Source organism: Cariama cristata, unplaced genomic scaffold (assembly GCF_000690535.1).
Source record: "Cariama cristata isolate BGI_N322 unplaced genomic scaffold, ASM69053v1 scaffold44665, whole genome shotgun sequence".
NCBI classification, from domain to species: Eukaryota; Metazoa; Chordata; class Aves; order Cariamiformes; family Cariamidae; genus Cariama; species Cariama cristata.
In genome coordinates, this window is record NW_009616710.1 from 1,541 (window position 1) to 16,143 (window position 14,603).

The 14,603-nt window shown below is 36.6% G+C and overlaps 1 protein-coding gene across 1 annotated transcript; it reads right to left on the reverse strand.

Moving 5' to 3' along the window:
- Positions 1–2,160: 2,160 nt before the first annotated feature.
- LOC104161716 (quinone oxidoreductase-like protein 1) lies at positions 2,161–13,902 on the reverse strand (the record flags this gene model as incomplete). The annotated part of the gene is made up of 7 exons (XM_009700248.1): positions 13,801–13,902; positions 10,900–10,977; positions 10,302–10,374; positions 9,608–9,652; positions 5,313–5,381; positions 3,104–3,237; positions 2,161–2,297 (listed from the first exon to the last, which is right to left on the reverse strand). Coding segments are annotated over exons 1-7 (638 nt in total), but the record flags the coding sequence as incomplete, so codon positions are not given.
- Positions 13,903–14,603: the final 701 nt, after the last annotated feature.

A 14,603-nucleotide genomic window follows, 5' to 3' on the forward strand; every position in this document is an offset into this window, starting at 1 on the left:
CCAGCTTAGACATAGCTAGCTACACTTGGGTTACTTCAAGTATTTATTTTATATTAACATTCATGTAACTTAAAAACACCAGCAAAAAGTAAATAAAATAAAATAAAAAGCAACCCAAAGTCATATTAATATGTGCTGACAGGACTATGATGATAAAATTAATTGCAAAATCCTTTCTCAGCTAATAAAGTTTTCATATCATAGCAAAATAGACCCACAAAATATTATAAAGCAAAGTTTTAGGTCTTTTGTATTTACTCTTTTACCCTGTAACAGCTGGCATGACAAACCTCTACATATCAACAGCATTCACAAAAATGCTTTATGTTCTGATGTCTGTAATGTCTACTATTACAGTCAAAAAGACTTCTGAAATAAGAAAAGGAAAAAATATCTTTTCCGTGAAGTTGCAAAAAAATAGAGGCAAAATAAAAACCTAGAGAATAAAAACCTAGAGAATAAAAACCTAGAGAATAAAAACCTAGAGGAGCTAGTCTGCCAGCTCTTAGGAGAAATGATTACATTCCCAACACAAAATGTTGCAGTTCCCTGTTGAAGATTGTTGAGGTCAGACAGCAAAATGTCTTTCTCCCTGCTCTTGTATAACAACCTCTGCACAGCACTCCACTTCCTGCTGCATTATCAGCACTCCAAAGCCACGACTGGAAGAGCTAAATACTCACTTGGTAGGCTGGAAGTGAATCACTCCCCAACACTGCAGATGTGTGTGAACGTGCAGCCCCAGAATGCACATGCACACTGTGTTGTCTCTGTGCTTCCACTGCCAGTTCTGTTCTTGGGAGCCAGAAAGGAATTAAAATTGACAAGAACTCTGTTCTCTCTGTGTCTAAAGAGCAGCTCTCTGGCTTATTTCATCCCTCTGATAGTTTACTATTCTTGAGCCAGCAGGGAGAGCACAAGGACAATACTATGTGCACCTGCGTATCAGCAATGCCTCGTTTTAGTGAGTCACTAAGAACAAGGGAGGAGATTTGAAAACTGCTCTAATTCTCCATTTAGAAAGCCAAGACTGCTAACAATATTACTGTGCAAAACAACAAAGGAGAAAGGAGACAGAGTCAGGGATAGTTAACCTTGACATTATCTTTTTAATCAGATCTCATCCCATTTTGATTGATGCGACTGTAACATATGTAGACATGATAACTGACTACACAATGCTTTCCCCCACAAAGGCATTCTTATGAGAGACACAGATACTCTTACGTGTACTACTTTGAATGGCAACAAAAATCATACACTGAAAAATAAACTTGGCGATTATACTGTGGAGGTCTTTGCCTTCTGAAGAGGAAATATCACACACCAGTTTTAACCTTTTGTTCACTGTACAGCAAAGTTCATGGACTGCAATCAAACCGGACTTTGCAATGCCATCCTTTATTTTAAAACTGTCTGAATAAAGAAATATTCTACTTTTGTCCACTCTGCAGCACTGAAATAAGAGGAAGTTTGACCAGGAAAGTTGCTAGTAGCTTCTACATAGAGTATTTTCCCATGGTCCAAATAGCACTGTTACTTTCAGGGAAAAAACCCTGAAAACTTAAGTATCGAAGAGAAGAAATGGAGGAAGTCATAGATGAATGCAAGTATTATGTCTAATGCAAAGCTCACGCAGAAAATAGGAAAATACAGAGCCTTTGAATGTCCAGGTACAGTTATGACAGTACTTGAAACTGAGCTGCTACAGAGCTTGATAAAATACTATTATATAAAAGAAGTAATTTGTGTCTGATGAATGCTGTATCTCAAGTATATGATTACAGGTGAACTCTGGCTCAGGTACCTAGATTATATACTGTAATACTGGTGATTCAGTAATGCTTTCTTCTTGTTCACAAGCAATAATTTCATAAACTGAAAAGACTTCTGGAGTAGTTAGGCCAAAAGGCAGCACTCAAGCATTATAGTGTGAAATGGAAAGTACTGAGAGACAGTCATTACAATTTAAAAGAAGAATAAAAGTGCCATTAAATACACCTAAACCAGAAATTAAACACCTATGCAGTACAGAATAAATTTTAAAACTATTTAATTAGACTATTTATAAATTTTTATTTTGGTTTTCAGCTACTGAAATAAGTCTCTGAACTAAAATGAAAAAAAAAAAAGTATTTTGAGACAATCTTTAGCACAGACTTTAGCACTGAAGAATGTAACTTACCCACAGGAGGTCTAAGCCTCTCCAGGTACTGCTTATCTTCAAGACTGTATGCAGTAGAGATTACTTTAGCTCCTCTATGTTGTGCTAACTGAATAGCTATTGTACCAAAAGGCTGCAGAAGAAAAAAAACGTAGATGACTTTATTTACAGCAACAATTTGATGCTGTTTAAGAAAGATTATATTGCAAAGTACATTCAGGAGAAGTCGAGTATCCAGAAATGAACTTACTCCTTCAATAAAACACATCTGAACCAAGAATTTGAATATTCACAGATCTGCTTCTGCTCTAGGCGAGGTCAAAAAAGTCTTTTCACTGACTGGGAAGCTCTGAACAAACTTTTAGTAATTAACTAGTTCTCCTCTTCAACAAAATAGCTCTGATTCTACTTTAAGTAACACAAGTACCATCACTGCAATTGTAACTTGTAGTTTTGGGCTTGCTTGCTTGTTGAAGGAAGAAGTGCTACCAAGGAAAAAGCCCCAGCCACATTTACATTAATGAATCTTGGCTGAGGCAAGCTCCACATCTTCACTAGCAAAAAAATGCAAATGAAATTATTTATATCTAAGAGAAGTTAAAAAGCAGTGGTGAGAAAGGAATAAAAAATTAAGGCACTTTCCTCCAGTTATACTCGAGGGCTTAGGGTAAAACCATGTCAATGTAAAACACCAGAAAAGAACTACCTCTCTTCACTACCCACACAACATGTAAAGGACTGTACTCTTGGCTCAGTATCTGATAAGGGAGGGCCTTCCCAATTAATCCAGTAAATTGAGGGCACTGCCAGGAGTAAAATGGAAAGCTGGATAAGTTTAGTATGTTGTAAGAAATCCAATCGTTCTCGTGATAAGAGTTATTTCTGGCAGAGGTAAACTTTCTGTTCTGAAATTGTTATTATTGCACTGTTGTTACCTACACTTGCTCCATCCATTACAAGGACAGTTTTTCCAGGAGAGACTTGGGAAAGGTAGTGTAAAGCTGTGTATGCTCGGACACCATCACGAACAGTCCCGGCTGCTTCAACCCAACAAACTTTTTCTGGTTTACGAACTAAGTTTGGGGAAAAAACAAACAAACAAACAAACTAGATGGGGGGGAAAAAAACCCCAGCAAGTCCCTGACATTTCACTCAGAATTATTTTTTAGACTTCATCAATTTCTAAAACATGGAACAAAATGATACAAGTCAAATTATCTACAAATGTAATGATGATCCGTTTCACAAAGGCAATATTCTGACGTTGTGGTTCTTGGCAGTGGTAGGTCAGCTACACGGAGTCAAAGTGGAAAAGTTATTCCAAGAATAACTTTTTTCAACAATTATTCCAATTGTTATTCCAAGAATAATTGGTTTGTTTCTGCAGCACTCTTGTGAGCAAGTTCAAATACAAATACAGTATTTAAACAGGAAAAAGAAAGAGACCCACTGCCTACCATAACCTGGCAGAAATGATCTGAGGAGCTCTCTTTTCCTTTTCACAAAGATAACTGACACAGAGAACATAAAACACAAGTTCCAACCTACGAGTTCCTAATTATCTTTCTCTATAGGTTAGAATCTTCTACTTCATAATCCATTGGTATAAACAGCTTCTGGAGGTTATAACACATTTTAAGAGAGATAAAGGTCAAGATAACATTATCTGTCACCTCTGTTTTCTGTTGTCTCTACCTACAAGACGCTTAAGAGTTTTCCCATTCTTATCCATACGCTTAAAAGCCTGGGGAGGTAACGTTAATGAAGTACTCTGTTAACTAGAAATCACAAGTTCAAACATCATTTTTAAGGCAAGCAATTTACATGGTTTAGCAGAGACCTCGATATTAAGCTAGAAAACCATCATAGCGCAGCTGAGAGTCTAGCATAGAACTGAACTAAGCAAGCGCAATCCTCTTCAGGTACTCTAGAAAGGAAAAAGATTGGAAAAGTTTGGTCTGTCCCTTTAAGCAAAAGAATTGACAGTTTAGCCTGCATCAGGGAAGCTATAAAACAACAAAAGTGATGCGATCACCTGGGATCATTTATCAGTGTGCTGGAAAAGAATTCTAGGGATCATCACCAGCATCATCACTTTGTGTGCCAGTTCATACTACTTAGCACAAAGTAAGCTACTGAAGGTAATACAAAGTCAGAAATATTTTCTGCCTATAGTTACCATAAACAGTGAAAAGGCAGCACAGACATCTAGATTTCATTTTGCTTGATTTGTACTTTTAAGTTTTAAAAAGAATAAACCTTACTTTCTCATCTCCATGAGTCCATGACTCGTTTTGCAAAAACTGTCATAGCTAGTCAGGAAGATTTCATTTTCAAACAAGTCAACATAAATAATACTTGTTTACCTCTCATATATATTAAAAAAACATGAAAAGGATATTTTACCCTATTTTACGCAATAAAAGTAGGGATTCGGTTTTTCTATAAACAAATCTAAAGGAGTCACCTCATAACTACACAAGTTGAATTCATGGACAGTCACAGAAACACAATACAAACTATTTTGAGCAAAAGAGTAGCTTGCTGCAGGTAACACAACAAACTGTTGGGAGAAGCATAGAGATTCCCAAATCTAGTGTTCTACACATTAAAGCACTCTATGCCCAGAAAGGGGAAACTGGAAACTCACAATAATTGAAAAGAACGTTTCAATGCTAGGTTTTCCCTGATCCTCATTCCCTGAAAATCCCTTTCTGCAGCTTCTAGTCTGCTAATATTATTCCATCTGTTAGTCTGGTCACAATTCATATTCCTGGATTGAGTCAAAGTGAGGAAAAAAGCAAATTTCTCCTCATTCAATTTTGTGACAGATGAGGTGAGAAAAAGTAGAAAGACAATGAAGCAACAAAAAGGGAAGTTAGAAGGGGAGGAGGGAGAAGCATCAGCTTGTATGGTTTAGGCAAAACAATGCCCATTAAACAATAACAGCAAAGAAAAAGCCCTTGAGAGTAGGTAGTACTCAAAGAAAGCTTCTATGAACAGGTGGAGTAGACAGAATGTCTGAATGTTGCTACAGACAACAAGTTAGCCCAGAGGTCCAAGTTAATTAGCTCCCTATTAGAAAAGCTAAACTGAAGTCTAAAGATACAGTAAATGTAAAAGTTAGCAAAATATATGAACTACATACCCAAATAATGCTCATGAACTAGAATAATTTCACAAAGACCAGACTCTTCCGAATCCAGGGGTAAAATTCCTGAAAAAAATTCAAAGATAGACCTTAATTTCAAACAAGCATACGTTATAACCAAAACAAGCTCCTAACGAAACTGCTAGTCCCACTTGGTCTGTAGTTCAGTTGCCCTCTTGCCAGGTTTATGACAGGTTAAGAAAACCTGGCAAGGTAACAGCCTGTAATCTCTATGGGCACAGTGCACAAGATGGTTCCAAAGGTGCTCCAAACAGCATTTTGGGGTTGGGGAGAGAAAGAATGGGGACACTACTGAGCACTTTTTGCTACTGGCATGTTTAATTTTTGTCAGGTCATGTCTGAATTCATTTCACACTGCTCTCACTCTGATGAGTGCTCCTGTTCCTACTCTGGGCCATGGCTAACAAAGAAAAAAAAAAATCAAGCGCTCATATTGCAGACAGGTACAGACCAAGCCACACTACAGATACCTCTGCTCTTCCATCCTGATGCCTGTACGTGTGTTGTTAGCAAAGGCAGCAAAAAAAGGGACAGAAAAAAGCAGAGGAAGAACAAGCAAGAATGCGTGAGTGTAATGAGTGTAAGTTTTCAAAAGCTGGAATAGAGGAGAGGAACTGAAGGTAAAAAAAACACCCATGGAAGACAGAGAAAGCAAACGCAGAACAGCAGAAGGAAAAAAAGAAATCCATCCTGGTCATAACAGTGCTCCTCTGGCCAGCGCAGCGAAAAAAGAGATTCATGAACAGCAGGTTCTGGCATCTGATCAGTCTTCTGAATATATGTACCCTCTATCCTTGGTAAAACAATATTTTCTTCGTTCTCCCATCCAAATCGTATACTCCATTTAGACCAAAGCAAGGGCTTTGGCTTAAAATCCTCAGCAAATTTGGCTGCTATTTCCAGTCTTTCACAATTCCCATTAAAAAATGGTTAACCTACAGTGCTTGTATACATCTGCAGATCTCTCAAGGGTTTATCTATAGAATAATAATAATAATAAGTCTAAACTAGCTATCTACAGCAGCTATTGTGCAACTAGGAAATAATGCAAGAAGGGCAAGAATCTCAGAACGGAACACACTTTCTTACAACATCACTATCAATTCTATTTTAATTTCATAACTTATGTCATCCTCTAATCCTTTAATTTAGCATAAAAAATAAAAACATGTATGAAAGAATGTCCCTGAGAAATATCTCTTCTATCCTAAGGCATCATTCAGATTTTGATGATTAATACAGTATCATATTTAAATGTTAAGAAAAATTTCCTTACAGTAAACTAAAATAGCCTTGGCACCTAAACCAGTTTGCATTCTAACATCTTACTACAGATAAAGCAAAGCACAGAATGAGTAATATATGAAGACATTCCTTTTCTTGATGGACGCAAAAGTTCAGGAACAAGTCACATTATCTCCTAACACTCAAGACAACGTCCAAGGAGTCACTATACATTGCTGTCAACTCACACTGATTTCAGGGTATCTAAAATCATTCACAAAAACATGACCCTTAGTATAAGGGACATGACATCTTAAAGAATTGTGCCTCTTAGTATACCTCATAATGCTTACAGAAGCTTCAGCATGAAGTATAGACCTTTATCTTATGTATGCTATGCACGTCAAGCATTTGACACAAGTACAAAATCAGATTTTTCACCTTACTTGTCAGAAATACTCCACATAGCATATGGGTTTCGTGCATTGATTATTTATGTATTCGGTAACAGGGCATATGGAAGAACTGATGCACAAACTCACTAACCACCAGTAAATCTAAGCAGGTACGTTTATATTTAGGTTCTTGTCTCCAAGTATTTGTGGCCAGTTTAACTCTCAGAATATTTTTCCCTGCACTTTTTTTAACGAGGAACATGGCATAATTGGTTGCTAAAAGATTCTGAGCGCAACAAATAAAACTGACTGTAACTTTGAAAGGAAATCAAGAATGTATCTCAAAACAAAAGATTTTTGGCTGGTTTGAGGTTTTACTACTGTATTTTTCTTAACCAAACAATTATGTATAAGAGAATACATTATATAGACAAAGAAATCTCCACTGGAACATCAAAGAAGGATCAGAAAAACTTCAAAAGCAAAAAACGATTCTTGGTACGATTTTAGAAACAGATTAAAGATTTAACACACCAAGTACTTCCAGTGAGCACAGTATTATTCTTACATGAAAAAGAGTAGATTCATAAATAAGGACCATAATACCATATTATTACTGTTAAACTCAGTAAGGACTATATATACCAGGACTATACTCTTCGATAGAAAGACAGGCTTTTTTGTAAAATTCAAGTAGAAATATTTTTCTGACAATTGTGTATTTTGGGACAGTTTGATGTTATTAAACACACAGGTAATCAAACCATTTGGTAATAGCTCATTTTCTTTTAAATCTGCTCATTCATTAACTATGTATAAACTCAGAGCAATAGTAACTGGGAAGCGTGCTTGTTAGGAAAGATTTATCATAATAAAAATATTTCACTCCTATCTTTTGTCTTTATAGCATCTATATTGGATACATAAGGTTGAACACCTGTTTGAAAGGGAATGCTATGAGATTTCAGTATAATGAAGTGGGTTTTCTTTCTAAAAATATTCAATGCTGTTTTCTTCGTCCTCCTATTTCAATATGTGTAATTTTGAATTTTCTGTATCTGCATTGGCAAACATTCAGTATTAAAGAACAAAACCCACAGACAATAGAAGTCTGAATGAATCTGCTTCTTTCATGACCCAAGGAGGGATTCCATTCCCTTAATGTCAGATTTACTCTGAAGTAGCTCAGCCGATTCAAACTACTTATTCTATATTTGAATTAACAAGAATGGAATGAAGTTCCAGTTAACAAAAAAAACCCAACCCTCCCACAGCCACTTAGAACGTCACTTAGACCTCTCAGGTCCACTGACATATTTTCAGAGTGTTTTTTTTTTTTTTTTTTTTTTTTTTTTTTTTTTTTTTCACTACCTACTTACTGAAACTGTATTCCTTCAGCTATAACAGAAGGTGATTGAAACACAAATACTATTTTAAAATATTCAACAGATGTGGCATATGTCAGTAAGATATTTAACCAAATGAGCAATAATGTTCGCAATAATGATACTATTCATAGTTCAAAGTTAATTCACATGCAAGACCAGAAAATGCCTGGCCATAACTGTTCTACTTTATTAAACAAAGCAAAGCCACTTCTGTACCTCATCAAATGGAATATTATTTCCCAACTGTAAGGATTACACCTTCTGTGGTAAATAAGTAATAATAATCACAGATGTTATTCCATTAGATTTAAGCTAATGACATGAAAGGTCTGACAAAGTTTTAACAGGAAAAGAAAAGCCCCAAACGCTTTCTGTGTGATTTTTGACCTGGAAATCCATTTTAAACAACAAACAAAAAAAGTACAGTGCTTACCACATGCCCTTCTGATGGGCTTCTCTGACAATAATGTCATAGCAGGATCATAAAGCATGGACTCCCTGTGGTTAAGTTAGGCAGGAAATAAGTCCACTTTCAAGAATTCTAACATGCAATAAAAATGAAGATTCTGAAAAACGAGCAGCTTGAATCAGTGTTTCTTTTTAAATGTGGCCTTGTATTTAACAAAACACCTGAGTACGTGCATTGCTTTTGGCAACTCAGAAAATCCAGTAGAACTGGTGAACCTACTTGCATGTTTAAGTTAGGATGGCTCTTGATTTCTTTACTCAAAGAGAAACTGATGTGACTGAGAAGAAACTGTTCAGTCTTCAGTACGCTTGAAGAAGAGATTCATCGCTAGCAGCTAAAAGTATATTTTTAATTTCATCCTCAAGGAGGCAGGAAATACAAGCCTAAACTTTCTATCATCCACAGAAATCAAAAGATATGGATTAATTACATCAAGATGGTGTTATAAATACAAATAATTGTGTATGTGTTCAGATGGTTGCCTTTCGAATACTCGCTCCACATAGCTAACTGGACCCAGGTGTGTATTCTTAAAGATTTGGTGAATGCAGTAGGGACTATGACAGATTACATTAACTGGGGACCCAAACTTCCATTCTTATAACCAAAAAAGTTCCCCAAGAGAACACTTTTAGAATAGAATTCTCATTTATAGGAGTTTATTTATGTGACACTAGTTGAATCTTTGAAAATATATGTCTAATTGTAGCTTTAGCAATGATTACAATCTCAGCCATTCATTATACAAAGCTTACTGATTGCATTAGTTGATAAAGCAAACAAGCATTAACTTACCCACCACTTCATCATCTGGCTGAAAAAACGTCACCTTTCTTCCAACTCATGAAGAATATATGAAAAGGAGGAAAGCAGGTAGGGAGATAAATGTTTACAGTGGAAATTGAACATGCATTTGAAAGCACTGTTTATCACTAGCTCACAAAATGAAAAATATACCCTGCTAGTGAAAAAAAAAAATATTTCTATTAAATATGCACATACCAAACCCAATGTTGAATTCACTAAACTTTGGCACCCCATCCACAAACAGTACGTGCAAGTACACACACGTATGTGCATTTGAAAGATCCAGGCTTTAAACTACACATCAAAAGTGGGTATGTCAGTGAAACACTGCCGAAACTCCTGAATGTTATTTTGTCTTCACTATTCCAACAAATGATTTTTACAAATAAATTGAAGACTGTTATAGCATATGCAGGTAATATCTTAAGATCTTAGTATATTTATTTAGAAAGCTGCTGTGTAATTTTGTTTTTTTTAAACTCTGAACAGATACGCAAGAATTACAGTTCTGTTCCTTTTTTACTTTCATTTCACTATCATTACTGACTTGGGGGAAGCCTCATTAAGAAAGCAAATAGTTTCTACTATTATAGGTGTACCATACAAACAGTATTTATTTGCTCTGGATTACCAGACCTTAATTCTTGCTCCATACCCTCACAAGACAATTAGACTACCTTACCTTCCAATACAACTCCAGAAATTTCTCGACCAACAGGTAGGAGCTCCTTCTCCAGTTTAATTTCTGACAGAAGCTAAATGAAAATAATTGTAACAACATTCTTACTAAGGCTCAAAATATGCGTATTTATTATCACCTTACAGTGTTTGATACTCACAGTAAGAAAGTTAGGCCATTACCAAAACGTTATTGGGGGGAAAAAGTACACACACTCCCCATTTAATATTAAAACCTTTGCGCCGATTTTCTGTATTTAAATTTAGAAGCATATAAAAAAAACCCAGGAGAGTTATTAACAGGCAAGTCAAACTGTGACTTAAAAGTCAGTACGCAGAAGATGATAAAAGGGATTTAGTGGAAGAGAACTCACAAATGACAACTGATCTTTCTCCATAAATTAGGAACCAAATTACAGATGCTTTTTATTTAAAGATATGCAAGAATACCACATCAATCTTGTGCCCTCCTTCTCAGCAGTAAAGCCATATCTTCAGATGGCATAAGTGGAATTGTGCCAATTACCAGCTAAGGCCCTGGCTTAGATCTTCAACGGAAACTGTAAACATCTCTAGCTTTTATGAAAAAAATAAGCAAATACCTTTGTATCTATCCAGCTCAGTGCACAAGCTCTAACTTGTACTTTCACATCATTGTCTCTTGGAGGAGGAAGGTTTTCCTAGGACAAATTTACAGACGTTACATTATACAATGCAACATGAATGTGCTAGTAGGATCCTCTCAAGCTCTTGAAAACACTTTTCCACAGAGTCTTTGTTTTAGATTGTTTTGTAGTCAGAATAAGAAATTTTTTTTCAATGAAAAGGGAACTGATGTCACAATGAATTTACAACATGATTTTGAATACATGTATATTACTATTACAAACTGACCACTAGACCTTACTAAACTTCAAACAACATTGTTTCTCAGTTGGTTTTTTTTTTACTGCAAGTTAAATATCACACCCTTGTCTGAAACAGTTTCAGTATGTAATTACTCCCCTAGTGTCTAACAAATAAATAGAAGGAAGCAGATCTTGAATATTAAAACTATATTGCAATAGCAATGGGGAATTTTTAAGAGAATTTTGACACGACTGTACTGACAAACTTACTGAGCTAAACATTCAACTAGTCCAGATGATGTCAAAGAAACAGTAGTGATAAGAACTATGATAAGAACACAAATGATGGCTACCTCACATACAAATGTGTTCTACTAATGACGCCTCCCCTTACTATTTCAACTTTTGGTTTTGGGACTGATTTCTGAAATGATTTTAAGTAGTCAAGTACTGCTACTTTGAAGTATTTAATTAGCCAAGTTGAGTTCTGGACTGCAGACTCTACACAGCTGTTGAAGAGCTACCTCAGGTACTGGAGGCAAGATCATGCATTTCCACTTTACTCTGTAGTCTGCAGTGTAGATGTCTGCTGGAATTGAAAGTGAAACGCTTATCAGAAAGTCATACGAGAGTTTTGTTTCTACTTCTGAAGTTAAGATATATTCTTAAGTGTTTAAGCTTTCTTTATTTTTTTAAACTTTTCCCAAGAAACAGCTGTTGTTTTCCTCCTAGACTTAGCAACATGAACAGTAACCTCTGTCCAACGAATACTGAGCTGAACTTTTTCTCACCCCAGCCAAGTTAAACACATGCTGTTCCTTTAAAATTGCAAGGCATTTTGCCAGTCAGACTGACCTCCTGCTCCTCAAACCAACCAAAGCGGGTTCTCAGTCTTTCTTCCAAAAAACAGAAAAGCCATTAAACTGTTGAACTATACGAATACCACATCTCTGTTTTTTTTAAAAAAAAAGAAGTTAGAATCTAAGGGACTTATGTAATTTATGTAAAAGATTACATTATCTTTTGGGACTATCCTTTTGGCACGCATAGCTGAATGAACCTAAGTACTGCTACAAAGCACATAATAAAATTGCTTTTCTTTAGAAAAGAATACAAGTCTTAAGAACAAAAAGAAGACAATGAAATGTTTGTGCTCTTAGCTGATTCCTGCCTTCATAATTTGAATATGTTACTATTAGGAATTGACCAAGCACCACATAAGGAAGGTTTGCTATGGGAATTCTTCATCCAAGCTACTGACTTTTTGTTATCCACCTTCTGTTCTATTAAGGTCTCCTCCGCCAACTTACTTTCCTTTTCCCCACTTTTTTTCCAATATTTATTTCTATTCAAGGTGAGGATTCCATACTGCTGGCCATTACACAGACAGCTGCAGAATCAGTTCCTGCCTGAAGAGATTTAAATAGGCAAGTAGGCAGACAAAGTCTATGCACAGGAGTGCGGTTTCAAGATCTGCTTTAGCTTACCTAAGACTGTAACAGAGCTGTGTGGCTCAGCTGTTGACAGCATCTACGTATTCCCATCCCCTCCTTTGTGTTGGAGCTAGCAAGCATGGAGCCATCACAATGATTATAACAAATTACTAGTTTTCACCTGGATAAGTAAGCTTTCACCTTACAGCTGCAGGACTCCTAAAACCACTACAAGGAAGAGAATAAAAATGTGGCACCGAAAGGTGAACAAATCTTTTCAGCAAAAGCACAATTTCACAATCAGCTTAAAACTAAGTCTAAGACTGCTCCATGAATATGCACCTTGGTTGTATCAAAAATCACCCATCTCATGGCATCCTTCTCTTCAGGTTGTTCATTAGATGTTCTTCACTGCTGGGATTTTGCAGCTGCTCAAGCAAGATTCTCAACAGTACTATATTGTTTCATTTTGATATATGGCTCATAGGTATATTTAGGTACCTATATTACACAGGTATACATAGGTATCTATAGTAATTTATTTTGTACCTATAAGAGATTTAAGAACACAGGTGCACATCCTCAAAACCATGTAAGTATTTTTCTACTGTTCAGCCACCCATACTGTGTCAATATACACTCATTGGATGTCCTATTTTAGCCTTATGCCACAAGCTCACATGTACAATTAATGTTTACATCAAACTGACAAAGACTCTAGTAATCAAACTGACAAAGACTCTGAAACAATAGTTTCAGCTAAATTTGACAGAAAAATAGTTGTCTTCTTGTCGTTCCTTTAAGTTGTAGCTAGACAAAGGACACTTATCAATGCCTCTGAGAAAAAGGCTACACTGTGATCCCAATTTTCACTAAGAGCAAAGAACTCACAACAGGAAAGAAAATAACAGTAGGAACACTCCAAACACGACAAATTTCGCAACCTGTATTTCTACTTTTTCAGCAACCAGAAAATCCAACCAGATGTGAATCTGTATGAAGCCAGGGTTCATTTGCTGCACCTGCAAAACTTGTTTCTAAATATGGACACCAAAACTGCACAGAGAAATCTAGCACTAGTCTTGCCAAGTGCTGCATGGTGATGGTAAAATACACCTCTCCTACTTTCATTTACCTGCCTGTACGTGCAAGGATTACACCAGTTCTTTTTTAAGTCTACAGAAGTGTTAGGTGTTTCAATTCCCTTGTGGCATTCAGCCACACTCTCTTCTTCCACTGAATGATTAATAGTGCTATTATGATTGGAAAAGACAAATGTCATTTCCTCTCCAGGTGAATTCTGCTGACAATACAAGGCCTTCATAGTGATCTGAAAACAGACACAACAACCAAACTGTAATACTTGCAGTATCTATACAGCAAACAACTAACTAAAGCTTTACATTACTTTATAAACAGAACAGCAATTGCTTGCAAGCAACACAATGCCTTTGAGCCCTTCCAATCCTAGGTTCTAAAACAGATCAACAGATAAGGCAAGATATGGTGTTAGCTGCAACAGATTACGTCGGTATTGTTGACCATAACATAGCAGATCCTAGGGACTGAGGATGTACAGCAAAAGGCAATGGATGATACACAGGATTTACCAATCAGTGGTCCAGTGCAGTAGACAGGTTGTTTGCCACCCAGGCTGGAAGGCACACAATTTCACTAGTTCAGACAAAGGCAGCGCAACGGGCAATATGACCAGTGCATGAATATAAGGAACCTAACTAAAAATCACAACTTGGGTTTTGGTCTCCTCTCCCAACTTGGCGTATGCTGTCCTCGACAAACAAGAACCTTTTGAAGAGAAAAATAAATAAATAAATAAATCAAAAGACGTCTCTTCAAGTTACAGGAAAAAGAAAAGCAGAGAGGCAGAAAACCATGTGTTCATTATATTGTTTCTGGCAGCCAGCAGTAACACCTCAGGGGACGCCTGAGGTTGAAGGGCCCACCTCAGGCACCTCGCCTTTCAGAATCTCCGCGCAGCGCCGCAGCCGGGGCCGGGCACAGCCC